At 47.8% G+C, this 23042-nt stretch overlaps 1 protein-coding gene across 3 annotated transcripts in view; it reads right to left on the reverse strand.

Annotated features, from left to right (window-relative positions):
• The window catches only part of STX1A (syntaxin 1A), a 116247-nt gene that overhangs the window by 80022 nt on the left and 13183 nt on the right, over window positions 1–23042 (reverse strand). For all 3 annotated transcript variants that reach the window (XR_011134946.1, XM_068910327.1, XM_068910326.1), the window contains exons 2-3: window positions 11928–12005; window positions 10565–10664 (exon numbers count right to left, since the gene is read on the reverse strand). Coding sequence is in view for 2 of the 3 variants with exons in the window: in XM_068910327.1 (XP_068766428.1) it covers window positions 10565–10664; window positions 11928–12005 (178 nt within the window). In the remaining variant the exon portion in view is untranslated. The remainder of the gene's footprint in view (window positions 1–10564; window positions 10665–11927; window positions 12006–23042) is intronic.

A 23042-nucleotide genomic window follows, 5' to 3' on the forward strand; every position in this document is an offset into this window, starting at 1 on the left:
CTTCATTTATTCTGACATGAAGTTGCATCTCTGAAAACTGCTGTACGGAGGAACTGCCTCAGACACGCATCCCATGTCAGGCTCTTCCTGAGCCAAACGTCAGCAGGGAACCACAAGAGACAGGAAAGCTGGACTAGGCACATCACACCACCTTCCCAAAGCACTTCATGGCCAGCACTGATGTGGGAACCAAAAGGCACAAAACAGTGCCCCCCTACTCCGCAGCCTTTAGTGTTCTGAAAGCCCAGTTTCCCACTGCCCTCAAGGAAGCACAAAATGTCTGCAGGAATCCTAACCTAAATAAGGATATCCTGAGAAAATGGCCATGGAAAGTAAGTTCCAGCCAGCTCTTCCTCACAAGCAGCTCTCACAGCCTGGGTCCTGGCACAGCGTGCAAGGGGACTCTCTCTGCAGGAGAGCGCAGCAGCACGGGTCCCCTCTCTGCAGGGGGAAGAAAATGCAATGCTGACCCTGCTAAGAGGATTTTGTGGCATTTCCCCAGCATCAAGCATAGGGTCTTGCAGAACCACAGCCCTTTCCTCAAGCGTAGCTTGTTAGCAAACGGATCCTCGAGATTAACAGATAAAAGGTGCTGAAACACATTTCTCAATGATCATTTGGTGTCAGTCTGCCCCACCTCTCCACTCCCATCCCATCCTGTATTCTCAAGCCCATGTTGCTGTTGCATTTGTTGTATTATCAGTAGAAAGAGAGTCTCTTTACCCATTCACTGCTGCTTCAAAACAGCACACACTGGCCTTCTCATCCACAGGCACGCACTGCAGGTGGCGCTGCTGGCCCCACCACAGGAGAACATGCTGCCAAAGCCTGACCAACTCTCCCTCAAATACCCATACTCACGGCGCCGCATCCCTCAGCCTTCCCTCAGAAAGGTTCAGTCTTGGAAGGAGCAGACCTGAGACAGCCCAGCCAGGACAACCCACCCATCACCCAAAGCTCAGTCAGCAGGGTCCAGTGCTATCTGTGGCGAACATGCAAACATCCTGCCACGAGGCACTGCACATCTTCAGTGCTTGGCCTGATGGCTCTCACTAGCCAGCGGCGGCCTAAAGTTGGACAGTACAGTCTTTAGCATAGCCTCAGCTTTCCAAAGGGCAGCTCTGCCTTTCAGGGGAATCAGCCTGGTCCTTCCACCTTACCACAAGCAACGTGGGAAGCAACCCTCAGTGAAATGCCAAGCCTGGATTTTGCAATAAGGACCTGCCTGCCCCTCAGAAAGCACGAGGTAGGCTGGCAGCACAGCGCGCTGTCCACCCAGAGCAGACACACAGAGGTACTGCAAATGCCCTTCGCCTCACTCCTGACACAAGATTGAAGAGCGCATCTTGCTCGGCACTGAAGAAAGGTTTAAGTCCTTCGTTATCCCAACTCTGACACTTGGAATACACACTCCCCCTTGAACTAGCTGTTACCATGAAATGTACAACAAAATCAACCCTCTTCTCACAACCAAGCAAAGCAGGAAACTGGAAATAATCCTCAGAAAATGAGAAATGCGCCATGAAATACAGAAACTCATTTATCCCACAGAATTCATCGTGGGAGCAAACCTACTGCTTCCTGCGCAAGAAACCATAGGAGAGGACAGGGCCCTGCTCCCAGCAGCATCCCTCTTTATAAACGTATCTGAGGGAGGAAGGGGAGTCAAACACATGAAGGCAGGGTGTGCAGAAAAAAGGGAGTAGATAGCATCTCTTCCTCATCCCTTTCTCAAGGAGCACATTGAGTCCTTCCTGTGCACAGTGCTGCTGGCACAAAGCACACCTTTGCAATGATACAGCTTCTATTTTTGGAGTCCACGCACCTGCCTCTAAAAGGCAGCAGGGCAAAGCATGCTGACAGCAAGTACAGTGGCTCCATTCCTACAGTGTCAGAGGCAGAAGGGTAGATTTACAGAGGGGAAAGATGGGGTCCCCTCTTCTCCATTCTCCCTCCCCAAATTAGCAGAGCCCAATTAAATGCATGCTTCCTGAGATCACAGTTCTGCTACTGCAAAGTACCCTGATCCCCATCAAGGTTCTATCTGGCCCTGAGCAAGTAAGCTTTTTACAGAAGACATAAGAACATTTCTCCTGCGGCCCTACCTTTTGACAGTGGCCAAGAGCACGTTCCAAGGACCAGTATAAGAAGAGGGCATGCATGCCAAAGTATCTCTCCAGATCTTTGGCAGTTTGTGGCTTGGAATCCCTGGACCAGGGTGGCTTCCCTTTTACGAGCCAATCTGAAGAGCTCTGGGGCTTAACTACACTGTAGGTGAGGAAACACCTCTTTTGGTAGGAACCTGCCATCTACCAGCCTCATTTGATGTCTTTCCCATTACCAGTCTTGCACTGGAAGATGCAGTGAACAATCAGGCCCAGTCCACTCTCCCTAGGACACTCATGATTTTATGTCTATCAGATCCAGTCCCCACCTTGCCATCTCTTCCAGGCTGACAAGGAGAAATCCCTCAGAGCTGGAGCAGTCTTTGCCATGCCCCTGTAGAGCACGAAGCACAAATACTGCAAATCCTGCCTGCCCTGGAAACCAAGCACGCCCAGGTCCGAGTGGGATGTAATTCAGGCAGGGGAGACAGCAGCTCCTGACAAGGATGCAGCGCAGGGATGAGATCAAAGTGAATTTAAAAGGGGATGAACTGCTTTGCTTTCTGAGTGTCCTGGGCACTCAGACACCCCTTTGATAGGTCCCTTTGCTTTGGCTGGTTGGCTCTGGGCTGGGTTCACGTGCATCTCCTTTCAGGCCTTCATCTTCGAAGGCTGCTCAAGTTTGTGTCAGCTCTGATATCCTGTCCTTGGGAAAATAGTAAAGGCAGCACACAGGGTGGGAGAGCAAAGACAGCTCCAGGGATGGGAGAATAAGGTCACACTCTTCACAGAAATATTTTTTCCTCTCATGCTGCTTTTTCTGAAGGAGCATCACATAAGTCTGAACCTGAGGCCTTTAACAGCATAGCAGAAGCAGTCTCTCACACAAAGCAGCATACACTACAACTCGAGGTCTTCAAGGAAAACTCTTCTCTGTCCTAGGGGACTCAACTAGGGAACGTATGCCCCAGAAATAAACTATAGCACAGCAGGAAGCAGAGCTAACCGGCCATGGAAACAGATGCACAGGGAGGGCAGCTTCAGCAAGAATTAGCTGCTGCACCCAGCAGTCTATGCAGGACTAATCACAGGAGGACCAATGTAGGACTAATGCCCAAGCATTATCCCCCCTGAGCAAGGCAGACTTCCAGCTGTGACACCTACCAAAAGAATACACAGAGCTGCAAGGTTACAGCAAAAGGAAGTATGCAGCACTCAGCTCAGAGAGCCTGCCCTGTGGTGTCTGGTCAGAGCCTAGACATCAAAACAACTCAAAATGACATTGTGCTTTTTTAGCACTAGATAGCTTTGCTTGAAAACACTATACAAAGGTGGGCAACTATGATTAGTCTCCTTGACTACCAACAGCATTTCTCTAACAGAAGATGTTCTGTTAGAAATTACAGAGGTCACTCCAAATAACTCAAATCTCATCCAGCAGCCACAGAACCTGAAGTACAAGGCAGCAATCAGGAATAGTCAGCATGGATTCACAAAGGGGGGGAAAAAAAAAAAAGTCACGCTTAACCAATCTGATAGCCTTCTACGATGAAATGACTGGCTGGGTAGATGAGGGCAGAGCAGTGGATGTTGTCTTCCTGGACTTCAGCAAGGCTTTTGACGCCGTCTCCCATCACGTCCTCATAGATAAACTCGGGAAGTGTGGGTTGGATGAGTGGACAGTGAGGTGGATTGAGAACTGGCTGGATGGCCGAGCTCAGACGGTTGTGGTCGGTGGCACAGACTCTAGTTGGAGGCCTGTAGCTAGCGGTGTCCCCCAGGGGTCAAGTACTGGGTCCAGTCTTGTTCAATGTATTCATCGATGACCTGGAGGAAGGCCCAGAGCGCACCCTCAGCAAGTTTGCTGCTGATACTAAACCGGGGGGAATGGCTGACACACCAGAAGGCTGTGGTGCCATTCAGAGGGAGCTGGAGAGGCTGAAGAGCTGGGCGGAGAGGAACCTCCTGAAGTTCAACATAGGCAAGTGGAGGGAGGAACAACCCCCTGCACCAGTACAGGCTGGGGGTTGAGCTGCTGGGAAGCAGCTGTGCAGAGAAGGACCTGGGAGTGCTGGTGGACAACAAGTTGACCATGAGTCGGCAACCGCACCCTTGTGGCCAAGAAGGGCAAGGGTCTCCTGGGGTGCATCAGGCGGGGTGTTGCCAGCAGGTGGAGGGAGGTGATCCTGCCCCTCTCCTCAGCCCTGGGGAGGCCTCTCGTGGACTACTGTGTCCAATTCTGGGCTCCCCAGTGCAAGAGAGACGTGGCGCTCCTGAAGCAAGTCCAGCGGAGGGCTACAAAGATGATGAGGGGACTGGAGCACCTCTCCTATGAGGAATGGCTGAGGGAGCTGGGCCTGTTCAGCCTGGAGAAGAGAAGAGTGAGAGGCAATCTCTCATCAATGTGTACAAGTATCTGAAGGGAGGGTGTCAAGAGGATGGGGCCAGACTCTTCTCCGTGGTGCTGAGTGACGGGACAAGAGGCAACGGGCACAAATTGAAAGACAGGAAGTTCCATCTGAACGTGAGGAAAAACTTCTTCACTGGGAGGGTGACAGAGCATTGGAACAGGTTGCCCAGAGAGGTTGTGGAGTCTCCTTTGCCGGAGATATTCAAAACCTGTCTGGATGTGATCCTGGGCAATATGCGCTAGAGGTCCCTGCTTGAGTAAGGGGGTTGGACTAGCTGATCTCCAGAGGTCCCTTCCAACCTCGGCCATATTCCATGATTCTGTAACCTGAAGAAAAATCACATAGGACCTGCATCCTGGTCTCCAGGGGCCACCACCTCAGTCTTGTGCTGCTTAAATGTATGAAACTGGAAGTTAAATACATGTGCAACCAAACCTCCCCTGCTTACTTGTTGCAGAGCAGTAACAGGCCTGCCTAGAGTTTTTAAATATTTATCGAGCCTTCCAAAGTCTACTGGAGATGAACCGAGCTGACAGTCTGAAAGATACTGACTTCAGATTTGAAGATTTATGTTCCCTGAAGAAATTCATTCACCAAACATCATCTATTATATAACACAGTGAGAAAGAATCACTAGCATGGAACCAGGGAGGAAAACTGGTGCACAGAGAAGATGAATGGCAAAGAAGTCCTTACTGACTGCTCCAGAAAAAAAATAATTTAATTCTTCTCCATTTGCTGGCTTGCCATTCAAAGCCATCTTCTCTGGTCACCAGCCTGAACCTAGGAGCAATATAAAAAAAGCCCACTTCAAGCAGCAGGAGCAACAACAGAGGTAGCAATTCATTCTCAAGGACTTTAAGAACAGATTTCCCAAGGAATTAGTGATTCAAATCTGAAAGAGTAGCAACAGCAGCATCCCCCTCGCCCAAAGGAGAAGGGCCAAGGAGCCCTTTGGCCAGCTAAAGGTGCATCCCAAGCTGTGATGCAACACTGCCCTCCTGCAGGGCTTCTTCAGCCCCCACAGCAACCAGCTGCTCAGTCGGCAGCCATTGTCTTCCTCACCTCCGCCATCGCTCCGCCCCAGGGCTCCAGCCCCCCATGAGCCAGGCAAGCCAAAGCAAAGCAAATGCAGGCTGGTGGGCTGTGACCTCACAGGCACAGGGGCTGAGCAAGCCAGATACCCACCCACAGGACGCCAAAATAAGCACTGGCAGCAGTAGTAACTCAGATCTGAGAACAAGCTGTGCAGCCAGAAGAGCTATCAGTGGGAAGGGAAGAGATGAACCCTTCTGCAGAGGAAAGGCTCTAATCCAGTACTGCTAGCGCATGTGCTAAATCCAAGTCTCACACAGTGCCCTGGACAACTGGAACTTCACTTTCTTAAAAAGCCTCAATAGAGGATATATGGAAAAGCACAGAGGGTCTTATGTCTGGCTAAGATGACTTTTTTCTGGAGGCACAAACTACAATCGTTTAGCACAAAAGCTTCACTAGGATTTTAACTTTAAGAGCCTCTCTCTCTCTATTAGAGACCTTTAATAAAGCAACAAATAATTCAGACAGCAGATGTTTTGCATACATCCACTCAGAATGCTTAAAAGGTAACCCATAAGCCATTTTTAAATGTGTTTCCTCAAATTACCAGCCCAGTTCTGCCTTTATCTTCTGAATCCTTACTCCCAAGATGTTCCAGCTCTAGGATACATTTGCCCATGTGTTTAAGCAGTTCGTATCTCTTAATGTAAGAGCCATACCATGCCACAAACTGAGCTGCACCATTCAGAGGACATCTGCCTATAGAGAAGAATTAGAAGTCCGTACCTTTCTTCTGAAAATAAGGAGAAAGACTTCCTACCAACAGTTTACCGGAGTTTTTATACAATGCTAAAGTGCTTGGACAACTAAGACGACAAATGTAATGTTTCAGAGGGGACAACTCTCAAAACACAACCCCAAATCCCCAATGAGTTTGGTCCCCGCAGATAGCAGGATCTCTTGCCTTGACTGTGATCACTACCATAGTTCAAAGTACTGGTAAAAAGCAAAGAGAAGTGAGAACACACCAAGATCAGCTTTTTATCTTCTCTATTCTAGTGTCATTTGGCTCCATCCAACTTCACATATATATCACAGAAAGCATGCATCTTAATTTCAAAATTAGTTTCAATAGAATAACATTGCTGGATTAAGAACAAATCTTTGCATTCTTAATTATTATAGCCTCTAATTACATCAAGACCCAACACGCACACCTTTAACTAGCCCTGACCACCAGGACAGGGAGGCTGGGGAGAAGATGAGGATAGGGTCAGACAACCTAGAAGGGAGCACCAAGCCTTTCAACTCCATCCCCTGGGCTCAAATACCCTGAGGTGGGTACTGAAGCAGAGGTGATTGTGGAAATCACCTCAACAAGGCTCCTTGCAGGCTCAGGAGCCCAGGGAGGAGCTGCTAGGGCACCAGGGCCAGTTCAGACACCACACCATCACCTGCAGTTCCTCATTTCACAGCATTCACCACCACAGGAAAGGACTGAAGCTCCTCCTCAGTCAGATCAGAATAAAGCAGCACCCTCACAGCTTCTCCGCTCCTGCTAAATGCCACCGTGCCACCATGGATAATCCTTGGCTGCAGAATCACTTACTACTCAGCAAAAGCAATTTCTATAATCGCTTTCTTTCAGACTCAGTCTGAAGAGTGCAAACTGCCTGGAGAATCCCTTTCAGAGCTTTCTACCCACCAGCACAAATTATTAGCTGATTTTTCTCATTCAGGCTGTTTTGCAAACAGCCTCTCTCCACAGGCTTGCCTGTACCAAGGCTCAGGGCAGAACAGGCTGGTGATCTGAAATTCCTGATGACAAGCAGGAAGGTGAAAGACACCAGCAAAACAGCGACCCCTAGCACATTTGCTAGAGACCAGGCACCCATCACTGGGCTTTAAAGGCTGCTCATCACAGCATCCTTTCTGCACCATTGTAGAGTCAAGGTACAATGGGAGACATTAGCCCAACAGCTGCATTTCATGGCCCCACTGCTAAGATATACAGAAGCTCCTAAGGGCAAAAAAAAAAAAAAAAAAAAAAAATCTGCTAAGTGACACCAAGACAGAGATAAATGTCCTCAAGACATAGAGAGCTGAAGAGCAGCAGCATCTCCCAACCCTTCCTTGGTCCTGAAGCAGAACAGTAACTCCTGTTTTCACCCAAACCAAAGCACAGGACTGAGCTCCAAATGAGACTGAAGCTGAAATTAATACTAACATTTTTTGAACTTCTGCCACGTTCTGCATGTCACCCTGTGGGTAGAAAGAGTACAGGGAAACAGTTATACCACCCTCAGTGTGGCTGGGTCCATGGCAACTGAGAAGTTACAAGTATTACACTTTCAGCTACTCCAAGAACTGACCCACTGTCTCATTAGACAGCACACTAACTGCCTTTAAAAAGCCATGGGAGTTTAATGCCTTTCTACGTTATCTACTTAGACCCCTACAGCTGCAGCCACAGTCTTCCTCTTTCCTGAAAAAAAAGGAGCAGATTAACTGTTTTCAATGTCCCCATCTTCAGATGCCACAGAATGGAAAATGATGCAGTCCTCAGACAGTGGCTTATACACTATTTCATGAATCCTTGTATATATGTTCTGTCCCAGCCTCACTTGTGACTACAGCATAGCTAACACTAGACACATACCTGCAGCTCCAGCTGGAGCAATATGATGGAGCAGGAGGCTGGTCTTTTGAGGCAAAATCTGGTGTTTACTGTGCTTAGTAAGGGTCAGTCAGTCAGTAATGGTCAAGTAGCTTTTGTTATTGCCTTGCTGGAATTTGCTGTGAGGCATCTACCATTCAGCACCTAATTAGACCCACTGCCACAGTGTTATGAAACGCTTATTTCTTTAAAAGACTGGGGATCTCCTTTTGCTGCCCAAATGGCTTTTGGCATTATACACTGGATGCTCTACAACATCAAGGGAAGGTTCCACTGTAAAACAAAACCAGAAGCACTCCCAACCTCCTAGATGCTTCTGGAAGTCAGTATCACAGCATCTTGTCTGCTGCAGATCTCAGACTTCTAAACAGATTATTATATTTTTAGGCCATAAGTGCCCTTTGTAGTCTGAGGTCTGGCTCAACCCAGAGCAGACACCATGCTGATACACACTGTATGAGCCCAACAGCCAGAAGCAAAACAGTGACAGCTCTTTCATGAAGACACACAAACAGGAATACTGCAAAATCCTACAGTGCAAACACAAATCAAAGCCTAGAGGATGGGTAAGCAACAGCCCAAGACATGTGAATTCCCTTGAGAAAATCCTCCACTTTCAGGCTGGGCCAAATGGATTTTAGCTGAGAACCTGCTGCCCAGAGGGAGGAGCGTGAGATTGTTTAGGAAAGGCCAGGCGCTTCCAAGCAATTAGTAATATCTCTTGATTTGAAGTGGAGCTAGGCACAAAAAAGTACATACAAACAGCTTCCTGGAAAGTTGGAAGGATGCAAGTAGACATGGAAATGAATTGGGCAAGTGAAGTGGGTGAGGGTAGATGCCAAGACAGGTCTGCTCTCAGCATCTACTCCCTCAGCTTTCCCACCCCTTTTACACCATTGCATCAGGGTCACTACAGCCTGGACAGCTGCTGGCAGCGCAGAGACAACTCACAAGCAGTTGCTGCAGCACCCCATCAGCTCCATGACCACCAGCACTACTCAAGCTCTTCCTGCTTGCAGAGGGAAGTAGGCAAAGGAAAACCCACATCAGCTCACAGCAAGACCAAAGGAAGAGCAGCAGAATGGGGGATCCTTCTGTTTAAATAGCATCCTTCTGAAAGATCAGTGTTTTCTGTGTTGCCTGCTATACAGTACAACATGTGGCAGGGCACGTCAGGAGCACAGGGTCCAGCCATGCTGACAAGCAGCTCCACTTAGCTGTGTTCATCCGCACTTTCAGTCTTCTTTTTTCCCCTTCTTAACAAAACAAAAAAAAAAAAAACCCACACACACTCAGCACTGTCATCCTGCCTGCTCCCCAACAGAGGGGCTTGCAAACATCAGACTTGGAAAATTTTTGCGCTAAGAAAACCCCACTGCCCACAACAGAACAGCAAATGCTCTGCATGCTCACATTTCCACTGAATTTCCCCAGATCTCTTAGCTAGCCCTATGTTGACAAGGCAGCAAACACACCTCAGGACAGGGGAACTCATCATCAACAGCTGTAACTCTACCAGATCCTTTAGCCTTCCAGAGGCAAATTTTGCCACCTTATGAGGACTGCTAACTTGAACTTCTGTCCCTGGCAACAAACTCTACACGGAAACACATGACTGGGGAAGAAAACAGGGCTACATCAGTAAGGCTCTGAAGGGACAAACCCCGTAGCCAGCCAGCAATGCAACGTCATTCAGGACAGGGTCACAAATGCATACCGGCAGACTCAGAAAAGCCTATACCATTTCTTAGGCCCAGCAAGCAGGGCTTGGCTCTTGCTGCAAGTACCACCTCATCCATTTATTCTCCCCAGGAAGCACCTTAGGCTGGGAGCTATTGCTGGGAAGCAAGTAGGCAGTGTTACACATTCTCTCAAGCACTCCTTCCACAGCTCCCTTTGCAGAGCTGGTGGATCTTGCTGCTTCCCAGTCACAGAAGCTCTGCCTGCAATTAAGTATATTTGACATAGAAGCAAATGGAGAAGAGGTGCTTTGTCTGGACAGAACAGAAAAATGGTCACCTGGATTAAAAAAGGCCATTTACTCTTTTCAGTTTCTACATTCCCCTGTCCTTTGGCGATTCTCCACCAGCCTGAGAAATCTCACCACTCAAGACAAAAAAAGCTGTCAGCAGTCCCTCTGTCTGCTCTCCACCTAAGTCCAGGGCCCATCCCTCCCTCACCTGGATCATCAACCATCTCAGCAGGTTCTAGCTTTCCAGCAATCAAAGAGGACTTCTGCATGTGCTCTGTCCACCCCAGAAGCAGCCCAAGCTCACAGAGCAGCCATGAGCACCCCGAGATCCTGCAGAGAAGAACAAACGCGCCTCACTCACTCTCATCCGGGTTGGGCGAAGCAAGGATGGCACTATGCTTCCTCTTCACTTCCTCCACGTTCTCTGAAATTTTATCAATGAACCCTCGAATTTCTTCCACCTATGGAGAAGAGAGAGACATCCCTTGAGAGCCTGAAGTTTTGGAAAAGGGAAGAATCATTACAAGCAACCATGACACATCTGAACCACTGCAGACTTCCTCCTGGAGAGTTTCTGTGGATATTTTCCAGCTGAATTCTCAAACCGTAGGTCCGATGCGAAAAGAGATCTTCCACATCACGGCAGCCAGCTTTGGAGCTGCAACAATACAATATAGACTCTAGGTCCTGTATGCTTTGTTGATATACTGGGGAATGTGTAGGGTTTATTTAAGTGAGCACCAGATCTATGAATTCCCAGACTCTGCATCTCAGACGGAGCAAATCGCTCAAGATGCACAAGCCAGACTCAGTCCCAGCTCTGTCCCCCACAGCTCTTGGCTCCACAGGCTGAGAAACCCAGTCTGATCCTCACCCCCCACAAAGCTGAGAGGTAACTTCTCACTTGGCCTCCCTATGCTGACATCTTCCCTACACTTCTGTACTGCAAGGAAGCACGTCAGCACTGCAGAGAGTGGGAACCTGTACTTGTGCCCTGCTGCCTACTAGGCTGCAGTTTCTCTAGCTTTATCTTTTCCTGGACTCACACCACCACTTCACTCATCTTCATCCATCTGCATGTCAGATTTTTCATTCTGCACTCCATTGCCTGCATAGACACATTTTAACACCCCCTACACACATGCCATGCTAAGAGTATGCTAAAACTCCACATGCATATCTTACAACCACCCACACGCCAGAAGACAACCTCTTGTTTGTTAACGAAAGACAAAATTAAATCAATCCCATGCACAAATTGCTACTCTGCAGAGGTGCTTTCAGGAGAGTTTTTAGAGCCTGTCTGCTTTAATGGCAGTTTGGAGGCACGCACACTGCAACAAGACAGTCTCATACTCTGCAGCCTGTTTCCCCAGGCTTACATGCTCCCACTTACTGGTCACTTGGCACAGTCGGCCCATTGGTTTCTACAGGAGCAAGTGGAGAGGCAAAGTGCCCTTTGGGCCAGATAGGCACACAACAGCCTCAGGTCTGCTGAGAAGCCTCGTTCTCACTAATCCTACTCTGAGAGTAACTCTGAAGGAGCCATAGCCTGAGCACCAGCAGAATTGCATCAATCAGGAGAGGACAACCATCCCTAACTCGACTGTTGCTCCTCCTCCCAGGCCTGGCACAGGAATCCATACCACAGCCACATGGCCTGTTCCAGCACTAACAGAGAGGTTTGAAGCTGGCTTGAAAGTCACATTGAAGAAAACACTCACCTGTTCGAAGAACTCATCCATGAAGCGATCTCGGTCCACACTAACAGTGACTTCATCATCATCATCACTGTCCTTTGCCTGCAAAGACATGGAGAAAAGCATCAAGAAGTGCTTCCCATAAACCTTGCTGATCCATTCCAAGAACTTCTCAGGTGCATCTCCCCTCTTCCTTTGCTTACATGCTCCAAGGACTTGTGGATAAATGATAGCCACAATGTGGAACACCCACAGACACAGCCAAACAGAGTGCTATGAGAAGACAAAAAGAGCAAACGAGATCCAGCTCCAGCAATAAAAGCGTGATGAAAAACACCACTGCAACTAGCTGTAACACCACTTGGCCATTCTGTGCCAAGCGTAGAATGAGACTAATGATATTTACACATTTACAGTGTGCTGGAAGGGAGAATTTTATGTGCTCGCTGAGCTATCCTCAGCTGTGCATGAGCACAACAGCTCAATAAACAGCAGTGATTAGAAAAACACCAGGGACGTTATAGAGCGTAGGAAAAGTGGATCAGAACAGAGAATCCCAGAAACAGCTAGAGCAGGGAAATGAGAGGGGTGTCCTTGTCTGGAGCAGCATACGCATTACGGTCACTAGAGCTGAAAATACCTCCCATCCCAGCAGAAGCAGCACACGAGTTCACAGATGGCAGAAAAATTACCATGTCAATGTCTTCCATGTAAGGAGACATTTAAAAGATATCATCCAAAGCAGAGACATGACAGAGGGAAATGGAAAATTAATGGAGTAGAAAAGTTTCCTCTTACTCTTGTCTTCACTGGGGAAAAAGATCTAGTGGAATAGGGAAGATTTAAGAGTGAAGATTCTCTTTATTCAGCTAAAAAAAATTTTAGATATTCTGCAGACAGGACTGGTCATCCTGTGGCCCCTTTGCAGAAAGCTAGTCAATACAGTCAGCAATTCTTCAGAGATTCCTCTTATCCTGAAATTAATCAGACAAGCTATTTTTTCCCCCTGAAATTGTCTCTTTCAAATTAGTATGGCCAACTTGGATGGAGTCACCTACAGAAGGCAATCCCACCTCAGGTAGAACTGGGTTGGTAATTTGAGGAAACACATTTGAAAATAGCTTATATGTTTTTGCCACTGCTCATGGTACTGCTTGCCTTGGTAATGGATTCATGAATGGCATATCCAAAGATGCCAAGGTCCCAGAGCTGTCAAGAGGCAAGTGAAAATCTGACCTTGACAAACAGACAAGACTAAAATAAGACTGTTGCTGCCCAAATCCAGCACCTACTCTGTGGCCACAAAGAAATAGGGGTTTCTTCCCTGGCTTCCCTTCCTGAGGCAGGGGATTCAAAAATTGCCCGTTTTGGTCTCCTCCAGCTCCTTCCTGGAGCAGCCACCACCAGTCACTCAAGCCACTGGCTCACTAGGCAAATATGCACCATAGGCCTGGGGGTATGGTGGAAGCTTCCAGAGCAGGAACTGCTCAATGCACTGATTTTGAGTTCACTTTGCCCAGCTCCATCAAAGATGAACACCTAGAGCTTATTCTTGCTTCGACTTGGATTTTACTCTATGTTACTTATTTGCTGTAAAAATGCACCGTTGTGGTGAAGGTATAGCCCGGCTGACAGATACCTGCTGAAGCAGGCTCTGGTTACCAGGTACACCTACTGTACATATGCCAATACAAATCTAGACTTTGGAGAAAGCTTTGGACTTGCTGCATCCCCCCCCCCCCCCCCCCGCCCAAAGCAATTCCCCTGTGTAACAGGGAGGAAGTCTCTTTAGCCAGCAGGAACAACCCGGTTTCTTCCCTAAAGTCTTTTGCTATCAAAATTCAAAATTTGCTCTCACAGCAAGGCCCAAGAAAACATCTTCCACTTTATGCACCAAGTCCTCATTTCTCCCAGTGCTGCACAAGCAGTCAGTTTGTCATGAAGAGCCAGAACATAATATAGGGTTAGCAGAGAGCCAGGTGCATGCAAGTCTGTACAGCTAGAGAGATGTGCCAAACAGTGCCAGGCCCCTGTTTCGCCTGTCCGACAAAAGACAGTCAAAAAAGCACTAAGCAGCTGTCCCTTGCAACCCACGACACTGTCACTTGAGGCAAGCATGCACTGAAGCACAGGTAATTGCCAGAATAACGGTATAAGTGATTTCAGCAAGCACAGCAGCCAACCCTCACACCTCCACTCTGCCGACTGAGAGGAATATCTCAGTTTACCCCTACTCCCCCTTCTGCCATCCATCCTCACCAGGGCATCTCATCAGAAGCAGGACTGCTGACAAGTGACAAGCACAGCTCACTCATAGCAACTGGGGGCATGCAGTGAGCTTGATGCATCAAAGAGGAATCCCCACACAGTGTTAAACATGGAACCAGACCTGAGATTTTCTGGGGGCATGTTTTCATGACTGGCTGAAAAGCTAAGCCTGGGGACCTTTTTTTCCAGGTGCAGCTGTGATACGAAAGCAGTTGGTTCCCCTGCACCAGCAGCTACAGTCCTTTCTGCTGGCGAACCACTACTGTGAACTCTCCCAAACGGCTTTCAAACTAGTCCCGTAGCAAGACTATTTAACTCACAGGATGAAGGCAGCCTGGCTCCTGTGGAGGAGAATCGGAGTGCTCTCACAGCCAGTCCCGCTGGAGCGGCACGGGGCAGCAGCCAGCAGGAACCTTGCAGCCCTGGGTCCAGGTGCAGGATTTGGCCGCAGGTTCTGTCACATCGCTCCTATACCTCCCTTGATGCCACCAGGCAGCCAGGGCCAGACCAGGGAGACCTGCACTAAACAGCTCAAAGAAGGGCAGGCACCCTCCTCTCCTTGCCTGACTGCACTCCATATTATTGCTGCCCCAGCGTCATTCAGGGCCCCTCTTAGTAAAATAAATGGGTGTTGCCCTCAAACTTCCCAGCTTCTTCAGGGGATTACATTATTCATTCAGCAGTTCACACTCATCAGCCTTCAAATAAGCCCTATTTTATCAACATAGTCACCACTAGCTGTAAGCCAAAGGTTCACTCAGGGTCTGCCGACCTAACAGGGCCCTCAGGAACTGCCACCCCTCACGATGCAAAGCCTGAGTCAGCCCCAACTTCACCACTACTTAAATACCAAAACAGAAAAAAGCAAATGCAAAAAAACCCAAAGCTCATTTTCCTTTTCCAGATGCCATCTATGCCCAGTGGTGCTCTTCCAAGAGCCCTTCTGCCCCTCTACACTTCTTTCGCCATATACTCCTTTCCCTTGCATCACCAGAAAGGGCCATGACCACGCCCCACTACCACTCCTGAATTCCAAGAGAAGTAAAGCCCAGTGTGACATCCTCGATATCTGCAAGGGATCAGCAAGCAAGCAGGGACACAGCCTGCAAGGATTGCACTCACACACAAGTGTGCAGGATTCACGATCAAGGAAGTCAAAATGCATCATCTCCTAAAACTACCAAAACGCTCTGGATCCATTTTTGCCTTCTGGTTTCCTTTTTGCTAGATAACTTGCTTGGTTTTTGCTGTGCTTCTTTTTCAGCATGAACTGTCTGCATTTAATTAAGACAGACTCCATTCCCAAAACACCTGATGTTTGGGGGGAATCCAAAGTCCTTTGGTGAGCCTGTCATACAGGCAGTTAACATCCCTTATGCCTGCACATACTGAGGGACATTTCCTCAGAAAATCTGTAGCTGAGCATACACAAACGAGCGCATTTTCTTCCTTGCTTGTGCTAGTGTTATCCCAAATGGCACAAGCTATCACAAGTTACCATCTAGACTCCCCGCAAGGATCTCTGAAAAATATAATGTTAACAGATCCTGGTAACACAAGTAGCGAGGGATGGAAAACACATTCATGGTAAAGGAGCCACAGTTGCCAACTCAACTTTTGCTCTGGACATACAGGCCCCCAGGCTCAACACAGGCTCCCTCCTAGCAACCTTTCCAGCCTCTCTTTGCCAGTGACAAGGACATTGCCTTCTGACATAAATATTGCCACTCCAGCCAGCAATAAGGTACATTACACAGTCTCAGCATGCAGGGTTTCCACTAGTATCCACCCCTCCAAAGGATGATGTCAAAGTGCCCTTCCAGGGCAAGCAACAGCCTGAACTATGCACGGGAAAGCACAAGATCATATCCATCACAAGTTTTCCTATCAACCTCTTTTTGCCTTCATTCTGGCAGCATCTTCATTCACGGGAATATCTAACCTCTTCTGGAGCCCTGCAAAGAAAGCAGTCCTTATCACCAATTTCAAATGCAGGCTTTTAGAGCAATCACACAGGAACATAGGGTACCAGCACCAACCAGAGAAGCTCAACATGCGTCTTGCACAGATGCCTGTTTCCTCATCACCTCTCACCCATCTTTTCTGTATATGAAACAGTCCTAGCTCATCTTGCATACAAGATGCCACATCTCTACTTGTTTTCATTGCTCTGTGCTGACCGCTGGACCCCTGCCATCTCTGTTAGGCTCAGAAATCATGGATGAACAAAACACATAGCTCATGGAGAGGGTTTCCAGTAAGGCCACAACTGGCTTTTTAAAAGGCACTTCTTTTTTAAAGTCAACTCTTCTCCCATCTGCTACAGAGAGCTGATACAAAAGCAGAGTGACTGCGGTTATTTAGGCCAGGCACTAAACGCCATGCTGCCCTGCTGCGCATACTGAAAGCGGCACAAAAGCACTGTGGGGAGCCCTGCTAAGAGGAAATTACAAAGAGAGAGCCGCACGGTCGGGAGGGCATGCGTCACTACAGCGAAGTCACTATGGGCTGGATAAGGGCACCATCTGTCCAAACGACGTAATTGGAAATACCCTCTGTGCCATGCCACATCTGACATGTACAGTTCTCACCGCGCATCAGAGCGAAGTCAGGTCGAGTCCCCTGCCTTGCTGCCTCCAGTCCCACAGCCTCAATGTGCATGGACACACAGGAAGAAACAGCTTCATGGTAACGTTTATGGGGTTAACAAGGGTCCCGCTTACCAGGCTTGAGAAGATGTCACCAGGTAGGCACAACACCCCAAAACTCCCCAGAGATGCAGGACACTGAAGGACCATCTGATCCCAACATCTTCCATTCCGGGAGATCAGTTTACCAAATCAAGCACAGCGCCTGGAGAAGCGCTGTACATCAAGTCAGCCAGCATTGCTGCCTCCAACCTATTTAGCATCTAGGTATGCCCAGAGCTGACAGGGTCCCGCTTTATCTTATCTGAGGTGCAACTGTCCCTCACAGGCACTCCTATCCCAAAATAAAAGTGGCTTCCCCTAAACCACTGTCAAAGCAGACGCAAAACCAGAAAACCTTCCTCATAAAAACTTAAGTGTCCACAGAGACAACAGTACTTTGGTTTCACACACCAAACCACCCCAGCCAGGCTTCTAGCTTAGGCATCCTACGTTTTCAAAGCCACGGCCAGTCACACTGAAAGCTGAGGAAAGCTCTGTCTAGGTCAGCTACCTGCTGGTGTTGCTCAACACAAGTAAAAAATAATTCAAAGCCTTAAAAAGCCCAGTCTCGACTCCCAGTGTCGAGCAAGAAACAAACCCCAGAATTTACCCAAGCACTCTATGCACACAATCATTTCTGTGCTTCTCAGTGCTCAGCCTTGCCTTAACAATCATCCATGCTTCTCGGGATCCACCTAATGCTTTTGATGCATGAGCAACATCAGACTAGTAAAGGATATTTTGCATCTGAGAAACATTAAAGTTTGACTGCACCTTTAACTCTGCTGAGCCAGACCAAGGCACAGGACATCACAGAGCTGATCCAATTTGCCTCCTTTTCTGACAGATGAGGGAAGGGATTGGGTTACTTTTGCAGACATCTCTTCTCCCAGTCAAATGAATCTCTCAGGATTAGCTCAACATTACAGGCAGCCAGCCAGCCTACATCTACTTTCAACTCTAAGATGGTTTATGGTGATAGAGGAAAAGGAGCCATAATGAAGCATTGTAATCCAAGAGCCTTAGGTGAGATTAGCTCTAAAAATCAGCTTATACCAAAGGATGAGCCCAAGTGTACTACAGTTAGCCAGCAAGTAGTCTACGCTTTGTGCTGTAACTCCACTGCCCTGCAGTCTTTGTGTGACAAGGTCACTGGTATTGCCCTCTTTTTGCATATAGATATCATTTAGCAGGCCTGGTTATTCATCATGTTGCACGCACAATTGAGGCAGGACCTCTGAAGCACGTCCTCCCACGAGGGATTTCGGAGCAGATCAAAAAAAGCAGGAAGGAGTGGAGTAACTTCCCTCACCTGCCACACAGGGTAGATGAAGAAAGCCTCCCTTTTACAGTGGTTTTGATTTCTCGAGCCTGCTAGAGTCAGCTTTTGCACAGGAAACCCAAGGGCAGAGCCAAGGCAGTGAGGCTGACTACTGAAATGCAAGAACTCTCTATTTCCTTAATCAGAGCTACTGCTGATGAGGGCAGTAAAGTGGGACAGAAAGGACAGGCTTCTCCCGCATCTTTCGGAGCACTGCCAATTTAAACAGCTCCTGTTCCAAGAGGGCTGAAATCTCAAGAGGAAGCAGAGCTGACCTGCAGGTCCCCTCCATTGTGAAATGGAGCAGGGGCTCCACCAGAATTGCATACAGGAAGACAGTCTGAAGAGCCCCAGGCATCTCAGCTCTGTGGGTTTTTTAATAAGCACATTGCTAATAAATTCATTATCTGGCAGATTACATTCATCTGATTCAAATAAACCTCATTCCTGCAGCAGGCACTTTCTCAAAGATGGTAGAGAAGCATAAACTAACCAGAGAGACTCAAAACCTGCTCTCCCCCCCAAAAACCAACAGGTCTGAGGCAGCAGGCAGGGAGATTTGTAGCGTGACAACAACTAGGCCTCTATTATCCTAGCACCAGTTAAGCAAAAGCTTTATCTCTCGCTATATTTTGTTAGCGGTTCAGATGAATTTAGCCATGTCTGGATGCATTTGTGGACACAGAACAAGCGCAGCGGAGCCATGGCTAGGGTGCAGAAGGGAGATATGCATTTGGGCTCAGAGACCACCGGCTGCCTCACCACCCCTGAAGGGACAGTATCAAGCCCCCAAAGCCCAGCCTGGTCCTTCCTAGGGGCCTTATCAGGGGTGCTCAAAACAGTTCAAGCTGAACCTTTCCTAGGAAACATCCAGGCCATCCTCAGCTTCGTTCAGGCCCCTGCACCAGACACAAACTGGTCTCAGAAGGGTAGTCCCAAAACCAGACTTCTTGCCCTTAACGAGAGAGAGAACCTACTACACCACGCAAATGAATGGTACCCAGAGAAGGCAGCTAGCCTGCAGTCCAACCACTCATAACACAAGGGCTCAGGGATCCAGTGCCCGGTATTGGCATACTTTTCCAAAGGTGATAATGCGAGCTCAGAGGAGGGAACAAAGAAGGCCACAACAGCTGCTACCCCCTTTTAAGAGCTGTTAAGTTAACTAAAAACAGGCCTTAGTCCTAAAAGATGCAGTCTACTGTTCTCCATCTTTATTTCCTGGGTGAATCCATTTTAATTTACCCGATACCTCTCCACTGCTCTACCCAGGCTGAGAAATTTCAGCTACTTGGGGCTTGACTTTCCTTGTAAAGTGACCATACTTTCTGTACCAAAACCAAAGCATCCCACGTGATGCAAACACTACAAGCCACTTTTGCCTCTCCTCAGCAGGAAGGTTGCTCTCTGAAAGAGAGTCCTGCCTGAAAAAGGGCTGCAGGCCTGACTACACGTTCACACAGAGCAGTGAATTGCAACGCACGGAGTCTGAAATCAGGTTGCTAGTTTTCCTTTCCAAGTCAAGAAGCCCAAAATATTTTATACACCAGGCAGAGAGCGCTTGCCAAACCTCGCTCTGCACAGATGAGGCCAGCTCTCCTGGTGCTCCAAGCTTCAGATTGTGGCTGCACACACAGCTGAGAAGATGGATGAGGTCAGAATAAGTCTGCAGTGAGCTGCAAGGAAAATTTCTCAGTCATCTTAAAACCTTATAAGCCACGTATTAAAGACCATGGATGCCAAGTTCTCTGCAAACATCCCAACCTAACTGTGTGCAAAGCTATGTTACACTCAGCAGCTGAGAGCCACTCGCTGCAGCTCTGCCAATAGAACTTCACACAAACAAGGTTCAAACCACCCACAGGTCTCCTACCCATTAGACAGAAACCACCATCATCCTGGGAGATTGTACTTACCATTCAAACCACAGGGTTATGGTTAGACTCGATTTGGCTGCTGCTAAACTCTATGATCAAACTTCAGGTGTGCAGAGCCAAAAGTCCAGCTCAGGACCATTTTCAAGCAAATTGTGTCAAGGCTAAGAACAAAAAAGGCTGCCAGAGGGTCTGCCTCATGGGAGAGCTGAACCATCCGAGATCGCAGCTTGAATCACCTATAGCCTCAGTCTTAGGATATACACTAATACACTATATATCTAGTACAACCATGCAGCATAATAAACTGGATATTTTAGTCTGCTCATGGGCTATAATTCAGTTATCTTATATCAGTTATATTCAGTTATCTTCAATTCCATTATTCACTGAAATCAGCCCACATTTCAGACTTTTTGATGAATAAAGTTCAAGGCAAAAAAAGACTTTAGCATTCATCAGTATCTACATGAGTCAGTAAGCATTTCAAGTTTCCAACACTAGCAGCACAACGGATAACAAGATTTCCAAGAGAGTTTTGTCCCTAGGTGTTCACTTTCATTACTGCAGAATTACGTTACCAACCTTTGGCATAAAGCCAAGGCATTCTAGCAGAGCACTGGTCAGCTCCTAAACTCAGTTCTAGAAATAGGCATGTTAAACTCCATTTAACTATCAGGAACAAGCGTTAGGGATGACAAAGGTACCAGTCACACACAGGGCAAGGGGCTGGGTTCACTGACTCCTTCTGTGATTCTAGGATGTGAACAGTACTTATGATCTACTAGAAAGGCATCCATGCTACAGTCAATACTTCACACATCTGCAATAATGGCTAAAGAACAATTTGGATGAAAAACAGCAGATAAATTAAGTCTATCTGAAATTAATTTCTTGATGTTCTTCTACCCTGTGGAAGGTCTTACTGCATGCGGCATTAAGCTACATGGGAATGATTTACTAAGAAACAACATTCTGCAGACTCCTCGACCCTGCATTCATAACGCTACCAAAAAAAAAAAAAAAAAGGCTTAAGAAATTCCCCAAAGATATGCTGCAGCTACCAAATATTCAGAAGAGAGGCTCAGTCATGGTAGGAACATTTTAGATACTCAAAGCAGATTGGACTCAGGTAGGAGTGTAAGGAATTCAACCAACTATGAGCTGCTGCTTATCTCCACAGACCTTCATTTCGCCCAAGGACGTTCCCTATTTGTCCTGCTTGGGGCACAGGTTCATTTTCAGACATTGAAGAAAGGGGAACCTTCACCTTCTGATTTCTCCTTGCTTACTCAGAGATTCTACTATGCGGCACACTCATTTCTCTGAGCATTGGCTGACTACCCATCATACACTAAAGAGGAAAGTCCGATTACTGACCCTGATGAACTACACTCATTTTCTCCATGTTATGTCTGCAGCTGCTTTTTAAAATGGCATCCCCTTTGAAAGCTGCAGGAACCAACTTAAATCAAATGCATCAACTCCTTGGGAAGGCAGAGATCTTACTTTTTAACGCCACCGTTTTGCTCACTGAAATCTAACATTCACCCAGAGCCAGGGTGACCCACAAACGCTATCATCTGCCACAACTGACAGTCCTAACTTCTCAATTTTATTTAAAAATGCTGTAGGTACTAATCCTGTGGAAGTGCAACACTTTGGAAGTGCATCAACTGAATGTGGCTTACCTCCACTCTCAAAAGAGCCGACATAGAGCATCCTGCTCTCTTCTCAGATTTTCACACTAGGCTATACCTCCCACGCCAGGAAAGGGCTGCACGCATAGTGAGAAATGGCCACTTGTTCTGACCGGGGTTAACCCCGTAGGAAATTACACATAAACCAGAGCGCAAGCCAGCTTAGTCCCCCCCAGCCCTGCTGGGACTCACTGTGGCTGCAGAGCTCAAACCAGCCACAGACACTGAAATCAGCAGGCAAGAGCTAGGATACATAACGCTGAAAGAAAACATCGCTCTTATAAGTCTCCTTTACAGACTAGAGCTTCACATGAGCAGCAATGGCCCTAGCAACACCACCGTAATTATCTTTCCATCCCAGAAGGCTCTCTCTGCTCATCTAATATTCTACAGAAGCACTAGGATCAGCATATAAAGATGCTTTCTGTGAGGCTCAATACACTTTGGTCTCGACACAAGTATTCCAAGATCGACACCAAGCCTTGGTGACGTCAGAGTGGTTGTGAGGCTAGTTTCACACCTAGAAGATGCAGGTGAAACAAGAAGAAAGCAAAGCCTGCAGACAGAGAAGGTAAAGTGCTCTGCACAATTACAGCTCCTGCTGCCCATTTTACATGGAGAAGATCTACATGTGAAAAATCATGACAGTTTGCAAAATGGTCATCCTTCAAGTCAGATTATACTGACTATGAACATTCTGGGAGTCCTGGTGGACACTGGGAGTCCTGGTGGACAACAAGTTAAACATGAGCCAGCAGTGTGCCCTTGTGGCCAAGAAGGCCAAGGGGATCCTGGGGTGCATTAGGCAGAGTGTTGCCAGCAGGTCGAGGGAAGTGATCCTGCCCCTCTCCTCAGCCCTGGGGAGGCCTCTCGTGGACTACTGTGTCCAATTCTGGGCTCCCCAGGACAAGAGAGACGTGGCACTCCTGAAGCAAGTCCAGCGGAGGGCTACCAAGACGATGAGGGGACTGGAGCACCTCTCCTATGAGGAATGGCTGAGGGAGCTGGGCCTGTTCAGCCTGGAGAAGAGAAGACTGAGAGGGGATCTCATCAATGTGTACAAGTTTTTCGGGGGGGGGGGGAGGGGGGGGGCTTGTCGAGACGATGAGGCCAGCCTTTTCTCCGTGGTGCCCAGCGACAGGACAAGAGGCAACGGGCACAAATTGAAAGACAGGAAGTTCCATCTGAACGTGAGGAAAAACTTCTTCACTTGGAGGGTGACAGAGGACTGGAACAGGTTGCCCAGAGAGGTAGTGGAGTCTCCTTTGCTGGAGATATTCAAAACC

The sequence above is a fragment of the Struthio camelus genome, chromosome 16 (genome assembly GCF_040807025.1).
Source record: "Struthio camelus isolate bStrCam1 chromosome 16, bStrCam1.hap1, whole genome shotgun sequence".
NCBI classification, from domain to species: domain Eukaryota; kingdom Metazoa; phylum Chordata; class Aves; order Struthioniformes; family Struthionidae; genus Struthio; species Struthio camelus.